We start from the raw sequence: 18,954 nt of genomic DNA, 5'->3' as shown, positions 1-18,954 counted from the left end.
CCTTCCTTCACTCAGTTTTAATGATCTGGATCAAATGTCCCAAGGATTTACACTATACCAGATACCTTGTCAATACACTATATTTAGAAGAGATATTAATGTTTCAGAAATGGTGTATAACGGCAATAAGTCTGGGCTGACAATATGCCCTTAAGGGGCTATGAAAATAATTTAGTTCGCCAGGCAAGCCAGCGAACCAAAATGGGGATTTCAGACTTACCGCGGAAAAGCATCTCAGGAATTAACATGATTTATACTGCGGCACCCACTGCACAAAGCCAGCTGGTGGTGAGGGCTAGAGAAACAGGGAGCAGGATGGAAAGGCAGCCGGCTGCCAGGTCAGCATCCCTGCAGCAGGAGTCCAGGCTCAGCGGGATGCTCAGCCCGGGAAAGCAGCAGTCGTGAGCACTAAAGATAGCAAATCCCACCTCCCCCGAGGAAGATTAGAGATGAATTGTGACTCATGGGCAAAAAACATCGATTATTATAGAACCTGCTAAGGCCTTGGAGAATTGCCACGTTCTTCCATGCTGGCTCACGCTACTTCTCGCCCGGGCTCTTGGATGCACTCAGCTGAAGGTAAGCCAGCCTTTGGGTTTGGTGGGAAAGATGTGCTCCTTGTGCTGTGCCACATTAGCTGGAGAAACCCCAAACCCAACAGCAGCTCAGTTCCTTCCCTCCCACCCGGGAGAGAAAAGACTTTCCTGCTGCCACAGCCCACACCCACATGAATGCCAGGAAACAAAATCCCACGAGGGCCTCCCAGCGTGAGGGACCTGTGCTAAAAAAGTCACCTTCAAAGCAGCAGGGAGAGAAGCAGTGAGTATCTCTAAATCTCAGGCAGGAGACAAGTTGCATTTATTAATTAAGCAATGAGGATCGATGCCCGAGACATTTCCTGTGGATTAATGATGGGCTGGGAGGAGCTGATGGCCTGAGGTGCAGCTAAAGACCATTAACACCCACTGGTCATGAATCCCCAGGAAATGCTCCATGCCAAGGTCGTTAAGTGCCTGCATATATTTATGGGGAATAACAACAACAATAATATTTGTACAGGCTCTCTCCCCTCTACCCAGCCTTGCTGGAGCCATGCCGAGGGCTGCTGGGAGCTGTGGGACATCCCAGCCAGGAGCCCTCCATCCTAAGCCCAGCTGAGGCAGGGAACGTTGGGTTCTGCCCCGGGGCACTGAGCACTGTGTCACCACACCAGCACCAGGGCTAAGAGCACAATGGAATGAGGAGGAGCAGGGCAGCTCTGTCCCTGGGCACTGTGGGAAGATCCTGCCCCAGTGCAGGCTCTGGGAGATGCTGCAACGCTGGCACATCTCCTGCTGACCTCCCAGGAACATTACAGAGCTTAATTAGCTGCTTCCCTAATGGCTTGGAGAGGAGGTCTGTCCTTGTCAACAAGTGTGGGCCCACACAGCAAAGATGCAGGCGAGGTGTGGCCATGGCACAGGGGCCTCTCCTGGGTATTTTCCATTGCCACAATGGTTCATTCAGGAGGAGTGCTCAGCCCTCCCAGCCACCATCCCCTGGGCTCAGGAACAAAGTGCTCCCCGACTTCTGCGTCGCTGCACTATGGAGCAACATGTTCATCCTCATCACATCCATCCTGGCCAACACCCACTGTCTTCCAGCCTTTCCACCACTGCCTCAGCACCAAGCCAGTGCCCAGGAGCCCGGTCCCTGCACAGCTGCTCCTCTCCCTGCCCTTAGCTGTGCTCTGCATCAGCAATCCCCGGGAGATGGGGGGCCAGGCCGTGCAGCACAGCAGCTGTGCCCCGCTCCCTGGGGACAGCATCCATCAACCACCGGCACATTCACCCTTCTCCTGACCCGGGGATGGCCATTCCAGGCTGGGCCTGAGCCCAGGCAACCCGGCTGTCAGCTGAAGAGTCGGGTGGGAGCGTGGAGGGAGGCAGGGGGAGAGTGACATGCAGCAGGGAAGCAGAGGAGCCAGGCACAGAGGTCTGGCTGGAAAGTGCTCTGGATCAGCCCAGGGTACTTCTGCTCCAGTCACAGACAGGGTGGGTGATTTCAAGGTGCGCCTCTGTTCCTCTGTGGGCAAATTTATAAATCATGAGTCAAAAAGGCATTTGATTCATTTAAACAGAAAGGACGTGATCAGGACTGTGAGACTTCAGAGAAGATCAAAGGTTTAAAAACGGTCCCCAGGAGAAACGGGAATTATTTAGGCAGGAAATAATGAGATGAAATTAAGAAGGTATTTAGGCTGCACATGAGGAAGAAAAAAGGAAGCGAAGCAAAGCCCCTCTGCCCTGCACAGTGCTGCACGGGTGGCAGGGGCTTCCTGGGGGCAGCCAGAGACCAGGAGCGTCCCACCAGCACCCCCCTGCCTGGCAGGAGAGGCAGGATGTGAGCCCCTGCCCTGGCTGGGCATCGGCCACCCGAGCTCACACACCCCCAGCTCCAGAGATGCCCCAGTCACCAACAGCACCGACACCATTTCCCCATGGAACTGCCACCAGGGGTGGTTCTGGGCCTCCAGAGGGAAGGAAACCACTCATCTTCCCTTGGCAAGGAGGATTCTGCACCAGAGCCTTTCCACTCCACATCCCTGCGTTTGCAGGAATCCACGCCATCCTCTGAAAGGGGCTGTCCCCATGGGGGATGGTTGGGATGAGGGGACTCGTGTTAGAGCCAGCCTGAGAAACAACAAAAGGCGGGAGGGGGAAGGGAGAGAAGGGCAGAAAATAGAGAACAAAGTGCCTGCGGGCGGTTTAAAGGCTCCTTCGAGTTCCTGCTTCCAAGGACATCATCTCCCCCGTGGAGAATGTCTCGCAAAGCCCCTGTCCCCTCGGGCGGGACATGCCCCGCTCCTCCCGCTCGGCCGCAGCCCGCCCTTGCAGCATGGCAACCCGCGGCACTCACAGCTTGCTCCGTCTCTCACCACCCTCCCTTTGAGGCACGAACAAAGACGGAGCTGCGCGGCAGAACGGCCGGACCAGCTGGGTAGGGTTTAACCATCGTGGCCCATATGTGCTGAAATACCCAGACATATTGGGGTTGTGTTTAAAGGAACAGTCCCAGCTTTCACGCTGAAAGCCGGCGCTTTTCCAAGGCGAGCGTGAAGTTTTTTACCTTGGGCCTTTTGCGAAAAGGTGGGGTGTGGTTTTAGCAGAATCCCAAAAGACATAATATTTAAAGCTAGAGGACTAGAAGCAAGGTTTTCAAATACTTAATATCTGACAAAAAAAATTTCTCCATATTCCTAGCTAAGGCCAAAGCAGGGAGAGCAACTGGAGAAAGCATCTCATTATTTTATCAGCCTGTGTGCGAAGAAGCACCTTCACTACACAGTGACTTAGGGAGGCTGAAGCACAGCATGGATTGGAGATGAGAGCTTGCCTTGGGCTCACCATGGACAACTTCCCTGGATCTCCATGCCTTTAAAGCCAGAACCCCAGTTCGGGTTAGGAAGATGGCTTTCTTGTCAGCCCTTTCTCCAAGGAAGTTAGCATGAAAGCTGCAGCTACACTTGATTAATTCCAGGCATTTGGTAACTGGAGACAAATCTCAGCAGTGCAAAGGGAACTTACACTCCCTCCCAAATGCGTGAATCAAGCCACCACTCCAGTGCACGCTGTGTTTTTTGTGTAACACACTACATTTCCTTTGTGTAAGGTGTAGTGTTAGACACGGGTAGAATAGAAGCATGAATGATAATGTAATGATCATCTGAGACAGCCTGGGAAACCCCCACACAGGATGAACTGGGAATGAACAGAAAAACACAAGTTGTGCAGGATTGCTGTATTTCCAGGTGTAGATGCTTAACACACCAGTCTGAAAAGGTAAAAGAGTGGATAGCACATACCTCAGAGGAAAAGCAGCAGCATTTTGGACTGAAAAAAGAGGAAGAGGCCCAGGTGCCCAGGCTGGGTGCTGTGCCAGGCTGCCATCCCTGAGGCAGCTCCCTGGCTCTGCTCCCTGTCCCACAGGGAAGCACCCCAGCACTCCCCATGCAGCATTCCCTCCTCAGGTGGTGTTCCTGTATGCTTAGGGAACCTCCTCGGGCACCTGGGAGAGTCCTGTGACAACATCAAACAGCTGTTTGATGTTGTCAAGAGGTTCAATTTAATGAGCCAGGGTTATGATACAACACTTAGGGGACATGGAAAGCAAACAACCATCCTCCCTGACAGACAACAGCCACCACCCAGCCATGCTCTCCCAGATTTAGGACATGCTCTTTGTGCCCCTAGGTAGCATTTCAAGGGCTAAGCACAGGGTAGGTAACACAGGCTGTGCCAGGAGAGGAGCTCAGCCTGCCTAGGTTCTCACTAGACAGAATGAATCACTCCATCCTTATGGATGCACTTTCCATAGACAGCTGGAATGGCTGTTTTCAGAGATCAGTGCCACCTTCTCTGTATTAATGTACAATGGGGCAACTGAGGCACAGTGAGGTTGAAGGGACTTGCCTGACATCAGCCTGCACACGACAGAACCAAAGTGATCCTGACTCTGCTGTACCCTTGGCCTGGCAAGGATCCCTGAGGATTATATCTCTCCTCTGGACACCCCACAGGGCACAACACCACTGCAGAATAACACAGATTGCAAAGCAAGGCACCAATCCTCACGTTACAGCAGAGCTGTGTGCATGCATGCTTTCTAGTACCCCCTTAGGAGATCTCCTTCTTAAAATTGCACTTGAAGACTTCCATTAAAATTTCTGTGCAGGTCCCTGAGGTATGGGTGGCACACCACGTACCAGCCACTCTGGAATGGCACCTGTTCCTTAAAACACTCCAGAGTGAGGATCAACAAATAGTTGCTCCAAGGAGCTCAGTCTTCCGAGCAGGCCCATTTTGTGCAATGTCTGCAAAGAAACAAGGACATCCCAGGCTCAGCCTAAGGTTCCTCAGGTCAGGAATGTACTGCTAAAAGACAAAACAGGAATCTTCTTCAATTCCTGCAGCTTTCAAGTGTCTACTCATATCTTCATTGAATCCAGAAGAGCCACAAATTAATACAAATGGCTTTCTTCGACAGGAATTGACTATTGTCTTCATCAAGTCTTCATTGAGACGACCAGTGTACGTGTTTTCCTGATAGCTCCAAGGAAGTTTTTCCAGTGAAGTTTCCTAGAAAGGTAAAAGGTTTGCTGTGTGTGATGTTAAAAAGGACAACAGTCCTTAGAGCTGAATCTCCCTCCTCCCCTCAGAGTGGTGCACAGGATGATTTTCACCTTTGTGACACCATGTGGGTGACACTGACCCTTCCTGAGAGCTGCATTCCTCTTCCCATACCCAGATGAAATCTTTCCCTGCCACAGGACCTGGCCACTCACTCAGAGGGGACTGAACAAAACCCAGAGTGTAACTATCACAAATAAATCCTGCAGAACCTTCTCCATCGAGAACCACTCCCAGGGCACCTCTCCTATTCCCAAATCCCAAGTCTATTCCTCTCCATTGCCTCTCCCATTCCCAAGTCTCTTTCAGTCCCATCTCCCTTGACCGAAACTGAAAGAAGCCAGCTCTGCTCCAAAGACAGCTCTGATCCCATGAGAAGTGTCAGCTCCTGTGGCGCTGGATCCAGCAGGGACTCCCCTGCTGCAATTAATCAGGAGCAGAAGGTGCTCAGATGTGGTGGTGACAGGCAGCACAATGAAATACAGACAGATACATAATCCCAAGAGGGAGGATGCACGAGCCAGCCTTGGCCTACCACAAACCTGCTGAGAGAGGAGGAAAAAGGGAGAGAGGAGGGGCAGACAGTGTTGACAGGGGTCAGGTGGGTTTCGTGCCCTTCGCTGATTGAATTTCAAGACCTCCTCATGCTCTTGAGACAGCAGTCAAAGAGTTTAAACACCCTGAAAAGGGTATTTAAGCCATGTCACTAGAGACAATTATGGTTATGCTCCTGCAGAGCAGCTGAGGGGGTGCCCAAGTCACCAGCACTTTTCCCTCTACCAAATCTCATCCTGCCGAGGCCACGTGTGGAACAGAATGTATGAGGCAGTTCCACTGTGAGAGATACAAGAAATGATTCATCTGAGGAACTAAAAATGCAATGGGATTCATTCCCTTAGCATAAATAATTCTTTCTATATCCTCCCAGCAATGAATCCTCATTTCTGACGGAAATAATTTTTAACCACCAAATCCATGCAGAACACAGGCAACTTTGGGACCAAATGGAAATGAAAAAGACTGCTCGAAATGTAAGACCATTGAGAGGTATGCCCTCATCCCATGAATGTGGCAGAAAAGTAATTTTACAGAGGGAGAGACAACTTTTAGAAGTTTAAAAATGGGTCAGCAAGGAAAAATAATTGCTGGGAAGTTGGTGCTAGCACACCAGAGGAGAGCTCTAGCTACGAGTGAAGAATGGACAGGTTAAGGCACTGGTATTAGGAAGAAATTAACAAGGTTATTTGCTGTTTAGGTGCCACAACAACTGTCTGAAATGGGGGGAATAACCAACAGTGACTATGGAACAGCAGGTCCATCCCAACAGAACAGGGGGGCAGAGAAGAACAGTGATGGCCACTTCCCCAAAATTCTCCAGACCAGTAGCAGTGTAAGCACGTGTAGCAGATTTAAGAACAGCAGCTACTGGATCACAAATTAGGCTGGATGACTGGGAAAGAATTAAGCTCATGCTTTGCTTATGGAAAAATGGAGGAGGCAGAGGCTCATCCAGCTCACAGAGCCCTCACACAAACACACTTCATATCCATTTATTTACCTGGCTTAGGACATAAAATATTCTAATATTCCAGAACCGAGCCAAATCCTGCAGAAGAGGTTTTAAATAAATTTTGTCAAAGGTAGGGAAGCAGCCAACAAGAGTTACAAAGGTTTCATCCTCTTCATCATCTGTTATGGACTGGAGGATGGGAATCATTGGTGCAAGGCCGGTGCCAGAGGCCAGCATGAGGAGTTCTCCATGCTAACAACAAAAGAGAGAATTTGGAATGAGCTGTGCTGGCTGGAAATGGGTGTGCTCGTGGTCAGTTCCTCTTGTTGCCACCCTGGTAAAGGATCTCTTGAGAAACAACATACCAGAAGGTCACAAACTGGTAAATTCAGATCCCAAAATGTATTTTTCTGCAAAGGACTACAGATAGCACTTAAAGAGTTTACATATCAAATCTAACAAAACTGGATTTTACCCAAATATAATAATTTATCCTAACTTTAGCCTTGATTTCAATTAATTCATGTTTCAGTTTCAATTCTGCAGTACACTTTGCTGACCCACTGTGTGGGTTTTCTTCCACTGGAAATGCTCCCTGGGTTTCTTTTGGTTGCTGCAAAGTAAATTCTGAATGTCCTCTGAAGGAAACAAGTGTGTCAGGAAGCAGGACACAATTGCTCTGCATAGAGCTTGGCCACTCAGATTTTACTTACTTTTGTTAGGGAAAAAAAAAAAACAAACAAAAAACAAAGCCACCAAAAAACCCCAAAAGGCTTTGGGATCTTAATGACCAGTGTTTCAAATTTGCTCCTCATTTGAAAGGTCAGAATTAAGTAACTGAATTAGTGTGTGTGAGAAGCCTCCCCCTGAAACCAGATCTGCCTTTCCCTGCAGCCAGCCTGGTATTGGCAGGTGGGATCAGAGTTTGGGGAGCGACCTGACACCTCAGCAGCTCAGGGAATACCCGAGAGAGGAGATTAGCACCTCCCCTTCACCCCTACTCAGTCACAACACAGAGATGTGGGTCAAATCAGGCAAAAACCCATCCACACTCATTGCTGGTGCAAAGAAAGTTCCCTTTGTTAGGCACATCAGGAACTCCTAATGCAAGCGATGAGCACAGAGCCTTGCGAATATTTTCCTGTCTCCCATCCACCTCCTCTTCCCTGTTAAATATTCTGCAGTTCAAGAAGGTGCTCCAACTGACTGCTAATGCTGTCACACTGTACAGTAACCCAGGAAGTCTCTGAAATAATAATGAAAACAGTAATCAAATTGATGTCTTCCCTTCAGAGTACTGAACAAAGCTTGCTGCCACAGGCTGAAGCATCCTATGGCTCTTAGGAACTAACCTTATTAGGCTGATATGGGAACCCTCCAAACGGCCCACGCCAAAAGACCACGTCTCCTCTTTTCCACGTTTTTACGTATTGTGACATTAGCCCAGCTTCATAGCACTAATAAAAAACATTGCACAAAAGAAAAGAATAATTATACCCCATTGGAAAGTTTCCCAGCCTAAAGTCGATTATAAAGTTATCTACATTTAAACGAAAAGGGGACAAAAAAACATTTCGTGTATTTAAAAAAGAAAGAATGATCTGTTTGAAAAATAACTCAAAGTTATACCCAAAACAAAGACATTTAAATTAAATCACATTGGAACCACTCCAGCTTGACTATAATGTAAACACAACCCCGCTCTCACGCAGCCTGAATTTCCAAAACTGGGAAAAGCTTATCAGAGTTCTTGCTTACAAAGCACACAGAGAAGAGTGTCTTGAATGCAAAGCACAGTGCAGGCCTTCAAGTGTTCTCCAAATCTCAGGGTATGGGGGTCTGGAAATGCCCTCTGGGTACTGTTAGTTATATAAACACTGCATGGCTCTTGCTTTGTTTCAGTCTCTCAGATGCTGCGCCGATACAATTAGTGACCCAAAGTCAGGCTTCTCATTTGTAAAACTCTTTGTTTTCAGACCAGATCATCTGGATGCTGAGGGATGCCTCCACAGGTCCAAAAGAATATGTTCATTTTGGCCCCATGGAAGAAAAACACAAGCAGAAAACCTGCCTCACTTTCCACCAGGCACAAACAACATTATCCAGGCTGTTGCCTGCAGGAATGCTGCTCTCACTCAGGACTGAGGAGAAGGGCTCAGTGCTTGCTGCAAACTGAGAAGAGACAAGAGGCTGGAAAATTAAGGGCTTGTCCAAGCAGTCACGTTTCCATCCATGCCCTAAATGTGTGACCACTGAATGTTTTAAGAGAGAAATGTGAGCAAAAGAGCAGCCACAGTCTGGGATGTGGCTGGAGAACCAGGACTGACCCGAGCAGCAAGAGCTGAAAAGCCCAAAGCTGCAGCACACAATGGGTCTCACAAGGATAAGCCTGGGGAAGAGCAACACAACCAGGGGTCAGAAGATGGGATGTGATACAAGCCCACACAAAAGAAGTGTACTTGGGGGTATTTCCTGCACGGGCATTGGAGAGATTGGAGGGAAGCCTGGCTCCACACCCCAGTGCCTTGGCTGGCCACCAAGCTGCACTGCAGGCAAACAAAATTGGTGAACCACAAAGCAGCTCAGAAAAAGCCAGTGAGGGAGCCCGTGCTTGTGCTTGCAAGCAGTGTTAGCTAAGAAAGAACACAGATGCTCCTCCCCTCCCAGCCTCTCACTTGAACCTGAAATATTAAGAAGTATTAGCACCAGTTGTTACATTCAAAAGGTAAATCACACACACGTCCAGGCTCTGAGTTATTGTCAGAATTCTTTTATGTTCAGAGGGCTCTGGGCAGGTGCTAAGTCTCATGCATAGAGTGTGCACTTGCTTCAGAGAAGCAAATTTTATACCTCCCTTCTTCAAATACATCCAGAAACCCAAGGCAAGAACAGAAAAGTTCACTTACTGCCTATTCCTGAAGGACAGGGGTAATGAAACTAAAACAATCCTTCTTTCACCAAAATTATTTCCCAAAAAATTCAAGTGAAAAGTGATTGAGTGGGTTTAAAATGAGTTTTTCTAAATGAAAAGGAAAAAAAATATCTCCTGGGGGAAAACTTCCACACCCCGTTTTACATGGAGAGAAACCCTAACATTATAAAATCACTCAAAAAGAGGGTTATGCTCTGTAAATGGCAACTCCCTCACTCTTAACTGTAGTATCACAAATGCAATGCCATAATAACAGGAGACAGAAGGGTTTGAACAGTGCTTGGATTACATAGTAATAATAATATACTACTTTCCAAAATTGCCTCAATAGTGTGAAATATACCACAACCTACAGAGTGAGTTATAAAAATGGCTGCTTTACACTGGGTGTTACCAACCTCTTTTGTCACTGCCAAAGAATAACTATAGCTCCTTTTGGGATGAAAGGTTCTATGTAAAGGAAAGGTATCATTACAATCATTACTATTATTATTGAAATGCAAAACCTGTGAGTAATGAGCCGCTATACATGAAATTTCACAGTCATCCTGTGAATGTATCCTATTAATGCAACTCAAATGCAACGTTTCTCTCCCCTACCACACACCAATTGCCACAAGAATGGGGAAATGACCCTCCCACAGGTGTCCTAGAGAAGCTGTTCACTTTTCTAAAGAGCAGGGTTTGTGTTAGAACATACAATGCATAATAAAGCCCAGAAACATGAAATCCTGGAAGACAGGCAGAGAACAAGTGGCCCTTCTCTGCAAGCCACCTGGGATACCCAGCACTCTGAATTTCACACCTGTACTGAAGTCTGTGTCTGCCCTGAGGAGTCCCTAGTGACATACAGATGCAGTATAGGAAAAATGTTCAAGTCAGTATTTGCCACACAAAATAATCATTTGTGAGCACGCTGAAGACTCACATGAGACAAATTTCCAGCCAAATCTCCTATAAAATCCTTTTGAACTCAACCAGCATTTTGTGGTTGACTCCATAAAGGTGAGGACATTTGTCCAAAACGGGTTCTGCCATCATGTCCACCTCAATAGATGCAGCCTGTGCCTGTGGGCCACCTCTGTCCCCTGTGTGCCACAAAGTCCCTCTCAGACTGCAGCTCCAGAGCCCTGTCTGCACACCAGGGGCAGCTGCCCACTGACAGAGGGGTGTTCTTCAAGTAAAATACCAAGGGGAGGATAAGGGCAAACATTTCCCAAAATCAGTGGTTCAGCTGGGCTGACAAATGGGTGTGATTCCAAAGACAGCCTGAAAAAGCAAAATGAAAGGAGAGAAAGTGGAATGGACACATCTTTCCATCCCAGGGGCTCTCCCAGGTGATCCCAGGGCTTCTGCTGCAAAGCACTTTTTTGTGTGTCAACTCATTCTGCTTTCAGTTTTGTGGGAAAAACTGCAATTTTTATCAGCAAAGCAAAAATGCTTCAAAACAACAGAGAAACAGTCCATGAGGGATTTGAGAGAGTCTCACTTGAAACACTGACTGCATGCTTGATTCCTAAAGAAAACACCTTATACTCTAATCCATATTGTCCAGGCTTACTTACTTTAATTAGAACTTCAAAGTAACCTTCTGCATTCCTGGGGCTAATTGGAGTATAGGCTCTCTGGACCTCCAAACCATTCACCACTCCTCTGAGAAGAGAAACAGGAAACCCCTGTGACTTGGGTCATTTGGGGGGCTCCTGCAGCTCGCTGGGAGACAGATCCTCTGCCCGCTGTCCCAGCCTGTGCACAGATGCAAAACATTTCCCTTCCAGAGGCACAAATCCAGGGGGAACAGAATGGCTAACAGCACCTTTTGTTTTCCCAGTGGTGGCCTCAGCTGTACCACATCCAGCTCCCGGACACACCCCTGAAAGGGATTTTGTGAGAACACGCATGAGTGGCAAAGGGGAGAGAAAACACTTAAGTCTGCTGTTCCTTTTAGGCTGGGGTCACTTTCTGCATCCAGGCAGCATCTGGTAATCAAATAACAAAAGTCAAGGCACAGCCTTGACCTCAGGCCTTGTCAATACAGACTGTATTTTCCTGTAAGTCTTCCCTTTCCATGGAATTATCCACCCTGCTCTTTGCTACTGACCACGGGAATTGATTGAAGTGACCAAACCTTTTTCTGTGCTGTGTGATGAGGCAGGGCTGGAGGGAGGAGCGTGTGCTGCCAGCAGAGCCAGCTGCACACAGCAGCCCTGAATGTACCACGGACGCACATCAGATGCACATCAATGGCATCCTAACAGGACTTGCCCTGTCTGGCAATGATCACCACAGATGGCTGAGAGACAGAAACTTTCCCCAAGTGGCCCCTTTCTGGCAAGCAGCAAACTACATAGGAGGGTTGTTTTGCTAGAAATCAGTCAGGCAGCGCCTGGGTACTGGGGTGCTCAGTTACCCCAAGATACAGGGCCTAAATTACCCAGCTCTGGGGCAAGTGCAGCTCACTGTCTTCATTCCAACACGCCGGAGTAAATAATCTGTTGTAACATCTATTCTTTTAGATCTTTCTTTCTGCAAATGTATTTTCTTAATCACACCTAGTTCTTTCTGAGCCACCAACGCAGGGATAATGCTGAAGAAAACTACAGCTTCTACCATAGAATTAGCAGAGGCAGCGAGCTCACGAGCTCTTTCATCTGTGTCATTGTGGAGGTACAGAAATCATGATTTGCCTGCTATGAAGCCTTTGTCTATTGACAAAACCCTACGTGTTAGGTTACATAATGCAGACTGTTTAACTAGCACAGAGAACAATACCTTAACACGATATGTTGTCCTAAACTCAATCGCAGGCTGCTATTTCCCGGTAATTCAAATTTGTACTGGTAGGTGTCCTCTGTCAGCTGCTCCACCGAGCTCACGCTGAACGCAGTGAATGTGTCTGGATTCAGCTCTGAATTATTGCTCTGCAAGAACAACAATAAATAATTACTTGGTTAGACAGTGTCTTTTATTATTTCATTTTTCTCTGGATGCAAACGTGTGTGCTCATTTAGTGCCAGAGATACTCAGGACGTACATTAAACACTGAGGCCCGGCGCAAATTCCAGCTCTCTGCTGATTCATTATCATGTTCTGCAGCGTGCACTTTGGGATCTTGCATTTCTCCCCACCACCACCTTTTTAAATTACTTTTTTTTTTTACACCTTACAGCAAGGTCATCCTATTATGACTCACTGCGATCATTTTCTCATGTCTGGAAACAAACAAAAATAATTCTGCTAAAAGAGCCAAGCGCTGCTTTGGGGGCAACTTTGCAACCTGCTGATGGCCACAGTGAACAGAAAATATTGTCAGTTGTGTCAGCTAATCTTTTTTGCTTGACCCAGCATAGTTAATCTAATGTAAAAGGGCACTGACAGGCTTTAAAATTACACTCTGAAGACAACTGCTCCACCACACACAACGCAGTGTTTCCTTAGCATCAAAATACGAGTCTAAAAATCAGGCAAAGATGAGAAAGGTGAGGAAAACAAAGCTTCTCCGAGGAGAAGCTGCAGAGCCAGAGCTGTAATGCGACACCAGGGAGAACTCTACACTTGGAAAATCACATTACAGCAGGGAGAGAGTGGCCAAGGGGGAGGGTGAAGGCTGAGTTTGGGGAATTGCATTTACAGCCCTCTCTTAAGGCACCACTTGAATTTATCCCTGCATCCCTCACCCATCAGCACCACCCCACACTCGAAGGAGTACGATCAAAGCACAGGCTCCAGGATGCGATGAAGAGAAATCGACCTGCTCCTTCTTTCCCATGAGAAGGCTTTTGTCTTGCATTGCTTTGGCTCTCTCCCACTGTGCAAGCTCCTTCTCGTACACATCGTAGATGCAGGGCTTGCAGCCGCTGCCGCAGCACTGCGATGGAGAAGGTTCCTGGGGCCTCAGAGCCAGCCAGTCCTCCTCGTTGTCACTCTCCTTGTCACTCATTGCCTGCAAAACACAAGCCCTGCATCAAACCCAGCACGACGAAAAGCAGTGCGTGCTCGTCAGCTGGGTGTTTTCAGAGAAGGACAGAAAACCTCTCTTGAGCATCCTGCACGTGTGTTACACTGAAAACCTGGAGCTGATCTGTGTCTGAACACCCCATCTTTGCTCGAGTGCTCAATGCCTCTGCACAAACACCAGACCTCGCAGCCAGCAGCCCAGAGCAGAGCCCCAGCCCAGCCTCGGGCCCTCCTCCCCAGACAGGCTGCCCAGGCAATGCTACACCCTTTAATCCGGCTCGTTCCGCCGGGCTGATTTCCCACAATAGAGCCGCTGCTTGGTCACCCGGAGCAGAAACATCTTAAAAATCTGCTGCTTGGTCCAGAAGAAAGGGTGACAAACCCAGCCACCAGGACAAGGGGTAACAAACCCAGCCACCAGACGCGGCCTGCGTTCCGTGCAGCTTTGGAACGGGGAGGGCAGCGAGCCGAGAGCAGCGCTCAGAGCCAGGAGACTCGAGGCGAACAGGGCAAAGTCTCAGGCGAACACCCACTTTGGTTATGGGCTTTGAATACACGGCTTCAAACGCACAGGTAGGGGAGGCCAGGAAGCACAGGATTTTATCTCTCGCTGCTGTTGCTTTCCCAATGAGCTGAACCCACCATGCTGCAGACCTCGCAGGGCCCCTCTGCTCTGACACACGGGCTGAGTGAAGGCTGCTCGTGTCCGCATCCCTGGGACACAAAGCGGGCCACAGGAAATTATGAAGCCACGGGTGACGAAGCGGAGGAAGCGAACATTTAGCGCTTCCAGCAGTCTCATTGTCAAGGTCAATTAATTAACTAACCTTCACCCCTGTAACAGAAACACACTCATTTCAAGGAGGGGGGGCAGGGAACGGAAGAGAGAACCAAAGGCGACTGGCCCGGCTTCCTACCGCTCTGTCCGGGGGCCCGGAGCACCCACGGGCTATCAAAGGGGGTTAACTCGATGTGGCCGGGGATGAGTCCGAGACGCCCGGGCTCGGGGTGCTCAGATTGACAGAGTTTCGAGCACTTACTGTGCGCGCCCGGGGGCCCGGACAGGCCGGCCCGAGGCGAGGCAGGGCAGACCCAGCCCCGAACCACCGGAGCCACCAGAGCCACCGGAGCCGGTCCCGCCAGCTCCCGCCCAGGGACGGTCTCTGAAGTGGCCCCCTCGCCCCACAGGCGGGGAGCCGCCTCTCCCCGCCCACCGCCCCGCTCACCAACCCAGCGCCTGCCCTCACCCGCCGGGCAATTTGCCGACCCTCCCTTACCGCGGGGCGCGCCTGCCCGCCATTGGCCGCCGCCGCCGTCACTCACCGGGGGTGACGGTGGGGGACGAGCCCTCGCCAAGATGGCGGCGGGCGGGCGCTGAGGCGGCGGCGGGAGGAGGAGGAGGATGGCGGCGATGGCGGCGGGGCCGAAGGCGCTGAGGCGGGCGGGGGTGGCGGCGGCGGCGGCGCGGGGCCTCACCCGCAGCGTCGTCACCCGCGCGGGGCGACCCCGCCACCGCTCGCCGCTTCCGCGCACGCCCTGGACCGTGCGCGGGCCGCCGCCGGAGGTGCTGGCCGAGATGGTGGAGCCGCGGCCGGTGCGGGAGCAGGTGGAGCTGGACACCGTCACGTACGCGGAACGGCTGCACTACGTGCCCGGCCTGGCCCGGCCGCGCTTCCCGCCCTGGGACCGCGGCTGGCGCGACCCCTGGCACTCGCCGGGGCCGCGCTATGAGGAGATGGCGCTGTACAAGGAGCGCGGGTGCTACATCTGCCACCAGGGTGTCCGCATGCTGGAAGGTACACACACCCCGCGCTGCCCCCTGCCCAAGCACTCGCCCTGCTCCCCCTGCCAAGGGTTCTCCTCGCACAGAGTGTAAAACACGGGCTGTGAAGAGCCTGCCCAGCCCCGTGAGCTGCCAGGCAGCCTCGGTCACAAATAGAATGGCTTGGGTTGGGAGGGGGCCTTGAGCATGGCCACTGTCACCTGTGATAGATAGATCGCGCTGGGTTGTGTTTCCAGGAGTGCGGCAGGCGCAGTGGCTCACCAAGACGAAGCTCGTGGAAGGTTTGCCCCCAGCCGTGCAGGGCATTGTGGATAACCCGGCTCTGGGGCTCCAGGAGCTCGAGGAGAGGGCGAAACACATGGTGTCCCACGCGCGGCTCTGGGACACGGCAGAGGTTGCTCCCAGGAGGGAACGATACTGGTGAGTCCTCGGCTGTAGGGGAGGTTTTAAACGCTACAGAGACAATTCATACAGAGCTCTTCTGCAGAAAGAGGGTCTGCTGTGCAAGACCCTCTTCATCAAAAAAAAAAAAAAGGCAACAACCAAAGCAACAAATAAAACCCAGTTCTGAATATTGGCAGTAGCACTGACATAAATACTACGCTAGATCAAAGCTTCTTTCAGGCCAATGTCTCTCTGTTCCAACTCAAGATCTACTAGCTGATGCAGAGTATCAGTTTTTAAAATAATTGTAAGCGTTACCTCTGCCAACTTGAAACAGGCCTGGTGTGTGTGATACCAATCTGCAATCTCTGTTCACTGTTTGGGAGTGTTATGCCATTGTATGTTTTACATACAGTAATTTTACAGCATTTGTGCCCCAGAAGCATCTGCCTGCTATTATGATCTCGTTTTTATGTAACTGTTTCTTTTCTTGTTTTACAGCCCAATGCTGTTTGAAAACCTGATACATATATGCCGGTTAATGTCTGGGAAGTATCCTTCTCTCAGTAAAAGGATGTTGGCTAGAAACTGCAGGATAGCAGCAACGTGGGAAAGAGGTCAGTTGCTGCTGTGGTGGAAGCATTAGCTCTGTAAGATAAGAGGGGTAGCAAAGCTCCTGGCTTTAAGGCTGAGGATGTGGAAAAAAAAATAAAACAATTTCTGGAACCAGGTAATTCTTTCTGGTTTAAATAGCACCGTTGACATGGGCAGCCTTGGATGATGGCAGGATGCTGTCCCTGAGGAGATTATTAGGTGTTAATCAATATTGACAAGATGGTGGGAGAAGGAAACCAGTGTCTTAGACCTGATTGTTTATTTTCTTGTGTCCTGAATCAGTGCTGTTGTTTTTCTAAGGATGTTTCTTTAAGAACTGAGCCCTAGCAATTAACGTTGGCATTTTAGAAGCAGAACCTACAGCTGAGCTACTGTTTAGGATGGGTTTGGAGGTGAGGGGGAGAGACTGAGCCTTGCAGAACAGACAGGCAAAAGGAAATGTACATCTTTCCCTGGTGTTATTTCACCAGTGTTTGAGTGTAGCCTAATTTCCCTCCCCAGAATCCATCCTCCTTCAGGTCCGTGGCCTGAGTGGAATACTCATGAACTCTATGACCCCAATACCACCAGTAGCCTCCAAGGAGGAGATACTGGCCACCAAAGAACATGTTCTGGAGACCTTCTATCCCATTGCACCTACAATCGATCTTCAGGAGGTGAATGTGTACAAAGAGCTCAATGACACGGGTCAGTGTGGGTGATAATTATCTGTGTTCGGGTTGACTTGGGGCTCCTTGTCCTTCTGGGGGCAGCTGAGAGTGGGGAGTGTGTGGGAATGAGGGGACAGAGGAGCTGGCACAGGTTTGCAGTGCAAGTGCTCCAGACCTGTGGTGTGTATATTGTTGCCTAAGCAGGACTGAGGACAAGAACTCAAACCCCAGCAAACGTGAGCAGTTCCTGTAGATAATGGGAGAAAACCTTGGCTGCGTAGCGTCCTCCTGAGCGGTTTCTGACATGAGTATGTGCCCTTTAGGTTTCAGAGATGGTTATCCCTACTCTCATCCTCACACCCTGTTCTTCCTGGAGTCTGCCAACGTTCGCACCGACAGGTTCAGACCGGAGCAGCTCCGTGCTAAAATGCTGATGTTTGCTTTTGGCAATGCGCTGGCCAGGGCCAAGGCGCTGCACGGGGTACGTATGGCGGCCTGCTGCTGGGCCTCTCTTCTTCCTCTGCTGCTGCAGCCGGTGCAGGGAGGCCTCAAAGCCCCTTACAGTCATTTTCACATCCAAGCTTCTCGGTCCAGAGGTGAAAACCCAACGTTCAGAAATCCAGAAATCCGCTGATGAGCAGTGAGCTTGTTTGTGATGCAGCGGGGTGGTATGGGCAGGAACCAGGGAATAAGTTCAGCTGTAAAACTCTAACCCATCCCACAGCTCAGTATGTAAATTGACAGTTCATTGCTGGCTGAAGGAGGAATTTTAATTAAAATACAAAATCTACATTCAAAACTTGTTTGACTAGAGTAATTTTCTGGGCAAGGTAACAATATATTTATTAAAATCTTGGCTTTAAACCAAACGAAAGATGCAGAATCAGCAAGTACTCATACAATTTCTGTTGTAACTAGCTTTTGAAACATTCTCCCCCATGTGCCCCTTCTTTTCCTAGAATGATCCCAAGGTTTTGGAGCAGCCAGTAGTGGTGCAAAGCATTGGCACAGATGGACAGCTCTTCCAGTTCATGGTGTTCCAGTTAAATACAACAGACCTTGTCTCTAACGACGGCGTAAAAAACCTGGTCTGGATTGACTCTGATCAGAACCTGTATGAGAGAGCCCAGTGTGTCCCAGAAGTCAAGAAGGGCGTTGTTACGGTAAGGAAAACTTGGGAAATGGTGGTGGAAATGCTGCCCTTTCAGCACAGCTAGGGGTCTGGGAGCTGGCACTGAGCTGCAGCAGGTTTTAAACTAGCTGCAGGGACCCGAAGGGGACATTGGCCTCATTTTTACCTAAGCAGGTGTTTCTGAGGAGACAGTTCCTGAGTATTTGTAGTGCTGATGTGTGACGTGCCAAGCTTAACATGAACTCCTGCATACAGATACCCCCAGCTGTAATCCACCATCTCATAATGTGCTTGTTCAAAGCCACCTCTGGGGAAGGGAGCGCTCACAAGCCACCATCAGCCTCTCTGGGGAGTAACTAGAGCACGGGGCTGCCAGTACTGGTTGTACTGGGAGGGCATCTCACTCACAGGCAAAGGGGTTCTGCCCTCTGAGATTGACACCAGTGGAAGTGCCCCCACCCAAACCCTTCTGGGGAGGGAGAGCACAATTTGGAAGCTGCCATGCCTGAAAGTCTTATTCAAGCATGTTTAAAGCCGTTGTTTGTCTACATTAATCACTTCACTGCAAACTGAGCATCCGTGTCTTTTTCTCTGCAGAAGCCCGCTGGAATTTCTGGCTTTCAGCCAGACACATTCAAGAAGTTTCTGGCACTGTATCTGCATGGAACTGTGTGAAATTCAGCTCAAATGAAAATACTTCACCAACTGTACCTGCTGCTTCTCTTTGCCAGAACCGTCGTATAATTAAAGAAAGGTGGATTAATTTACTTTAAAAAATAAATTATATTGTTACTGAAAGTAAAATTTCTTTTTTTAAACTAAA

The 18,954-nt window shown here is 49.5% G+C and overlaps 3 protein-coding genes across 13 annotated transcripts in view; 1 reads left to right on the top strand and 2 right to left on the bottom strand.

Moving 5' to 3' along the window:
- The window catches only part of CDCP2 (CUB domain containing protein 2), a 24,302-nt gene extending 10,877 nt beyond the window's left edge, over nucleotides 1-13,425 (bottom strand). For 2 of the 5 annotated variants that reach the window (XM_038144637.1, XM_038144639.1), the window contains exon 1: nucleotides 221-3,655. The gene's annotated coding sequence lies outside the window, so the exon portion shown is untranslated. Of the gene's footprint in view, nucleotides 1-220; nucleotides 3,656-12,382; nucleotides 12,532-13,287 lie in introns of those variants that run through there. The other 3 variants (XM_038144636.1, XM_038144640.1, XM_038144641.1) reach the window with 2 other exon arrangements.
- Nucleotides 3,766-14,924, bottom strand: LOC119704034 (NADH-cytochrome b5 reductase-like). 7 transcript variants are annotated; one of them, XM_038144644.1, is made up of 7 exons: nucleotides 14,845-14,924; nucleotides 13,362-13,553; nucleotides 12,383-12,531; nucleotides 11,176-11,263; nucleotides 8,031-8,135; nucleotides 6,727-6,930; nucleotides 3,766-5,117 (listed from the first exon to the last, which is right to left on the bottom strand). In XM_038144644.1, the coding sequence occupies exons 2-7, from the start codon at nucleotides 13,548-13,550 to the stop codon at nucleotides 4,914-4,916; spliced, it is 939 nt and encodes a 312-aa protein (XP_038000572.1). In that variant the 5' UTR covers nucleotides 13,551-13,553; nucleotides 14,845-14,924; the 3' UTR covers nucleotides 3,766-4,913. The 7 variants fall into 7 exon arrangements, with proteins under 7 accessions (XP_038000572.1, XP_038000578.1, XP_038000571.1 ...); XM_038144650.1 differs by lacking the exon at nucleotides 14,845-14,924 and adding an exon at nucleotides 14,608-14,684 and having other exon boundaries at nucleotides 13,320-13,553; XM_038144643.1 differs by lacking the exon at nucleotides 14,845-14,924 and adding an exon at nucleotides 14,608-14,684.
- MRPL37 (mitochondrial ribosomal protein L37) lies at nucleotides 14,896-18,954 on the top strand. Its single transcript, XM_038144642.1, has 7 exons — nucleotides 14,896-15,363; nucleotides 15,587-15,770; nucleotides 16,236-16,351; nucleotides 16,851-17,036; nucleotides 17,323-17,480; nucleotides 17,959-18,162; nucleotides 18,729-18,954. Exons 1-7 carry the CDS (start codon nucleotides 14,970-14,972, stop codon nucleotides 18,804-18,806), a joined length of 1,320 nt encoding a protein of 439 aa, XP_038000570.1. The 5' UTR covers nucleotides 14,896-14,969; the 3' UTR covers nucleotides 18,807-18,954.

The sequence above is a fragment of the Motacilla alba genome, chromosome 8 (assembly GCF_015832195.1).
Source record: "Motacilla alba alba isolate MOTALB_02 chromosome 8, Motacilla_alba_V1.0_pri, whole genome shotgun sequence".
Classification (NCBI taxonomy): Eukaryota; Metazoa; Chordata; class Aves; order Passeriformes; family Motacillidae; genus Motacilla; species Motacilla alba.
The sequence above is the reverse complement of the archived record's forward strand: the minus strand, read 5'-3'. Positions and strand labels throughout refer to the sequence as shown.